Consider the following 4,886-nt stretch of genomic DNA (forward strand, 5'->3'; position numbering starts at 1 on the left):
CGGCCTCCCACAGTGCTGGGATTACAGGCTTGAGCCACCGCGCCCGGCCTAGCTGTGCTGGTTTCTATCACCTGAAACCCTGAAGCCCTCTTTCCCCGAAGAACACTGGGCTGCAGGGGCCCCCCTCGCGGTCTGGGAAGTGGCAAGTTCAGGTTGGTGCGGGGGATGGGTCAGGCGTTCCTCAGTACTGAGTGGGAGAAAGGCTGAGGTGTTCCATCCCGGGAACGGCTCGACGGGGCCGTGGTGGGGGCAGGAGCCATGTTCATGACTCAGGCCCTGGCCCCTGGGTGACCAGGCCCAGGCCAAACTTGCAGAGCTGCTCTGGGTCTTGGGTGCCTGTCCCCATCTCTGCAGGGACACCTCGCTCCACTGGCCCTGTTTTTCCACCCAGGCTACAAAGCCTCTAGTCTCCGGGGTCACCCCTCGGGAGGTGTCAGCCTCTTTCAAGACAAACTTTCTCCCGTGTCACCTCCTCCCCGCTCCCAAGTTCAAAGCCACTCCTGCTTCCAGGTTAGTCCTGGGCCGGAAGGGCCACCAGCCTTGCTCGAGGCTGGGTGACATCTGCTCCTCACATTGGACCTGGAGGGACCTTCAAGCTCCGCCCACTACAGACCCTGCGGGTTGTGTCACAGCCAGTCCAGGCGTTCTCAGTGACGTGCTGGCTGCGAAGAAACCATGGGAAGCGGCGGTGAGTGCTCACCTTGCTCAGGAGCAGAAATGAGGGCGGCGCCATTGTCCGACGTGAAGAAGACGAAGGTGTTGTCCGCGACGCGCAGGTCCTGGAGGAGCTGAAGCATCTTCCCAATGCTGTCATCAATCTCCCGGACAGCGTCTCCGTACCTGGGGGGATGGTGACAGATGGATCGGGCGGCCAGTGGCACACTGTGATTCACGGAGTACCTTAAATCACAATGTCACAGACGGCAGTGAAACTGCCTGCCACTTCCCAGAACAAGAGGAGAGGCCTGAGTTCAAGTTCACGTGGCTTAGAAGGGACAAAGCCCGGACACCCACCGCAGCCCTCCACTGCTGAGCCCAGGCCGGCAGACGGCTTCAAAGGGGCAGGGCTGCTCTGGCCTTTCCATCATGGGAACTAAACGCCACGGTACTGAGCGCCCCATCTCTGCAGGAGTCAAGCACAGCTGGGGCCTCCAGCCAGTCTGTGCTCCTTGGAGTCAGGACTCACCGCCCTCGCTGGCTGGTGCCCAGGAAGGGTTTGGAGGCGTAGACGGGCGCGTGCGTGGCGTCCACAGCCCAGTAGAGGAAGAAGGGGCGGCGCTGCGCCTGTCTCTTGATGAAGTCCAGGGCTTCCTGTGGAGAGAGCCGCACTGTCCTCCTCCGGCCTGAGGCCACCTCCCCACGCCTCCCACAGAGCGCAGCTTGTGCAGTCCTGTCACCTGCAGGTAGATCTGGGTAAGGTTGGCTTCCCCGGTCTTCAGATTAATAGGAAATTCTTCATAATATCTGAAGAGAATACAGATCCAGACAGACGTCAGAACTTAGGCCAAGGAAGTCCCCTTCTCCCTGACTTCACCGGCAAAGGCTGGGGTCGGGCATGGTGGCTCACACCTGTAGTCCCAGTACTTTGGGAGACTGAGGAGGGTGGATGATGAGGCCAGGAGTTTGAGCCCAGCTTGGCCAACATGTAGAAACCCTGTCTCTATTAAAAATACAAAAATTAGCCGGGCGTGGTGGCAGGCGACTGTAATCCCAACTACTTGGGAGGCTGAGGCAGGAGAATTGCTTGAACCCAGGAGGCAGAGGTTGCAGTGAGCCAAGATCATGCTACTGCACTCGAGCCTGGGTGACAGAGCCAGAATCAATTTGGGTTGGGGGGGTGAAGAAGGCTGGAAATGAAATGTCCACTCAGGAAACAGAGCAAGCTGGACACGGGCCTTGCTCCCCAGGGCACAGTCTTGCATCTGATGACCTGGCTGAGGTGCTGTAATAACCTGCCTGGGGGAAGACGCGGGCACAGGACAGTGGGCGCGACACTAGGGTGAAGGCAGTGAAGCGGCTGTGGTTACTCAGGGCTGGGACTGGGGAGCGACGGCTTAGGCTGCGGGGTCAGCTCTGAAACGGCTGCAGTGCTGGCTGTCGCAGCCTCCTGCTACTGCAAACCACAGAACTGCACACTTCAAACAGGGATGGAGACTCCCACACCCCTACGGAGCTCTGTCCGGAAAAGGCAGCAAGCCGGTGCTGCTGCTGGCCCACTGTCACGTAATGAATGAGCGCTTCCGTCAAGAAGAGTCAAGCTGGCTAGGCGCAGTGGTTCACACCTGTAATCCCAGCACTTTGGGAGGCCTAGGCAGGCGGATCGCGAGGTCAAGGGATCGAGACCATCCCAGCTAACATGGTGAAACCCTATCTCTACTAAAAATACAAAAACTAGCTGGGTGTGGTGGCACACGCCTGTAGTGCCAGTTACTTGGGAGGCTGAGGCAGAAGAATTGCTTGAACCTGAAAGGTGGAGGTTGCAGTGAATCAAGATCCTGCCAATGCACTACAGCCTGGGTGACAGTGGGAGGCTGTGTCTCAAAAAAAAAAAAAAAAAGAAGAGTCAAGTTAAGCCAAACAAAATTCACAAAAGATGAGGGTCCCTGACCGGGGCACTGCCCCGTCAGAGGTGCTGCCCCACACCCAGGCACCAGATGGCTCCGTCCGGACACCCGCTTGCTCCTGGTGCGGCTCACAGTGGGGTTTCATCCCACCTTCTGTCTTGCCTGTATCCCTGGACGTCCAGAGCACAGCCAGCCTCCCCACGCGTGGACCACATGGGCAGAACCCCGGCAGCGAGTGCAGATGGCGTGGGCTCGCTGTGCTGGGGGCCTTCCACTGTCAGGACAGTTAAAGTGATCTACGACTCTGAGACGGTTGGAAGCCACCCCAGGCGCAAGTCTCACAGTCTGCGGCAAAACTCTGTGGGACAGAAGCCGCCAAAACAAAGCCCTCCAAACCTGGGCCAGCCTAGCCTAGTCCTTGTGAGCAGGCGGCTTGAGGCCACCAGCGCCAGACGCAGGGCAGGGGGCAGGTGCACGAGGCACCGTGGTTCAGGGCCCGGGAAGGAAAGGGGTGGAGCGGGACCCCGTTACCTGCCAACCATCTCCCAGTCTCTGTACACAGGGATGTTGGGCCTGGCCTTGTTGTCATAAGGTCCAAAGTGACAGTTGGGGGATCCGAACCACTCATCAAATCCATGCTTCAGCGGGTGGAACTGGGGCCTGTGACCCAGATGCCTAAAGACAGGAACCCAGGACATGTCAGGGATCCCACATGGGGACATTCTGAGGTTCTGAGCAGCGACAAATCCACCATCTGCACAAAATTCTTGGTAAGACAAGCACCCTCCGGCCCTGAGACAGGCTATGCCTGGGCACAGCAAGGACAGGAGACCAAGGCCTCACTCTCAGGAGGGTGCTGGCACCGCCCACCTCTGCAGAGAGGCTGGGCACAAACCAGGGTGCCAGGCACGGTGGCGGCCAGGGTTCCCTGCACTGTGAAGGCTGGCACATCCTAAGGAGCCTCCCTGCCCCCTGGAACCCGCCTGGCATGCCACTCTCAGCCCTGGCTCCAGACTCAGGCTCGTTCCACTTTTTCTGAACTCCAGGAATGCTCCGTGGGTTGTGTCTCCAGCACAAGTGCTTCTCCTCTGGGTTTTCCAAGACAGAAAACATCTCCTGCAGATAATTATCGGGTCTCTCCACAACAAGGCAGATGGGGGGTGCAGGGCGGGCGGGGTGTGGCGTGGCGCTGCCGTTCAGGGTGACGGCTACGACAGCTGGGCAGGGTGTTGTATGCCACTGCGGAAGCCCCGGGGCCTGCCAGCTGCAGCCATGTTCCCAGAGCCCAGTCAGAAGCAGAGATTGGAATGATGACAAGACAACGTGGCAGTGTGGTCATGCTGGTGACCGCCACCAGCTGCTTTCCTGGGACCAAGGTTCCTCTGCTCAGAATGGCCTTTGGCAGGCACCACACCCCAGGACTGCCAGAACACTCCAGACCCCGCCCTGCACCCCCCATCTGAGGACCCCACAGACCTCCCGCGTCCACACCACACACACGTGCCTTCCCTTTGGGGGCATCTAATCTCGAGTCCTCTGGCCAAGAGCAGCCCTGCAGGCTGCACCTCTGTGCCCACTCGCCCCGGCCCCAAGGCCAGCTGTCCGGGTTTCCTTGCGCGGCCTGTCCTGTCCTGGAAGAAGCCCAGCTCACAGCTGCTCTTCAGAACGTGCTGCAGGAGAGCTGGGATGAGGCCGCTTCTAGCGTGCTGCTGAGGCGCCGCCGTAGGCAGCTTCCCCCCCCTCCCCGTCACTCACGTGTCCTTTGAGGAAGGTCTTCTGCAGCTATAGCCTGGAAAGCATCATCCCATAAGGAGCCATCTAAGCTGCATGTGGGCCCGCCTGGTGGAGGGTGGCAGGAAGGCCCGAGCCTGAGCGCTCATGGGGACCCTGCATAGTCACACGGGTCTCAGGTCACCGTACACCCACTCTGTCACTGGCTGGGGAGGGTCGGAGGGAGCCTTGGAGGAAGGCTGGGCTGGAAGAAGGTGGAGGCTGAACAGAGACCAGTCTGGGCCTCGGTTTCCCTGCTTGTGAAGGAGGAGGCTGGCATGGCTATCGTTGAGGCCCTGGCTGGTTCTGTGCTGGCGGCCTCCTTGGACACGTACTCGAGCTGCTCCTCTGTCTCCCCTCTCGGGAGGGCTCCTGCTCCGTCTCCCCTCTCGGGAGGGCTCCTGCTCCGTCTCCCCTCTCGGGAAAGCTGCTGCTCCGTCTCCCTTCTCGGGAGGGCTGCTGCTCCGTCTCCTGTCTCCCCTCTCGGGAGAGCTGCTGCTCCGTCTCCCCTCTCGGGAGAGCTGCTGCTCCGTCTCCCCTCTCGGGAGAGCT

The 4,886-nt window shown here is 60.2% G+C and overlaps 1 protein-coding gene across 5 annotated transcripts in view; it reads right to left on the bottom strand.

Moving 5' to 3' along the window:
* GALNS (galactosamine (N-acetyl)-6-sulfatase) overlaps positions 1–4,886 on the bottom strand; it is a 46,621-nt gene that overhangs the window by 24,142 nt on the left and 17,593 nt on the right. For all 5 annotated transcript variants that reach the window (XR_001820429.2, XM_017513910.2, XM_017513911.2 and 2 more), the window contains 4 exons: positions 3,096–3,239; positions 1,398–1,464; positions 1,187–1,311; positions 701–840 (listed from right to left, as the gene is read on the bottom strand). Coding sequence is in view for 4 of the 5 variants with exons in the window: in XM_017513910.2 (XP_017369399.1) it covers positions 701–840; positions 1,187–1,311; positions 1,398–1,464; positions 3,096–3,239 (476 nt within the window). In the remaining variant the exon portion in view is untranslated. The remainder of the gene's footprint in view (positions 1–700; positions 841–1,186; positions 1,312–1,397; positions 1,465–3,095; positions 3,240–4,886) is intronic.

This window comes from Cebus imitator, unplaced genomic scaffold (assembly GCF_001604975.1).
Source record: "Cebus imitator isolate Cc_AM_T3 unplaced genomic scaffold, Cebus_imitator-1.0 Scaffold509, whole genome shotgun sequence".
NCBI classification, from domain to species: Eukaryota; Metazoa; Chordata; class Mammalia; order Primates; family Cebidae; genus Cebus; species Cebus imitator.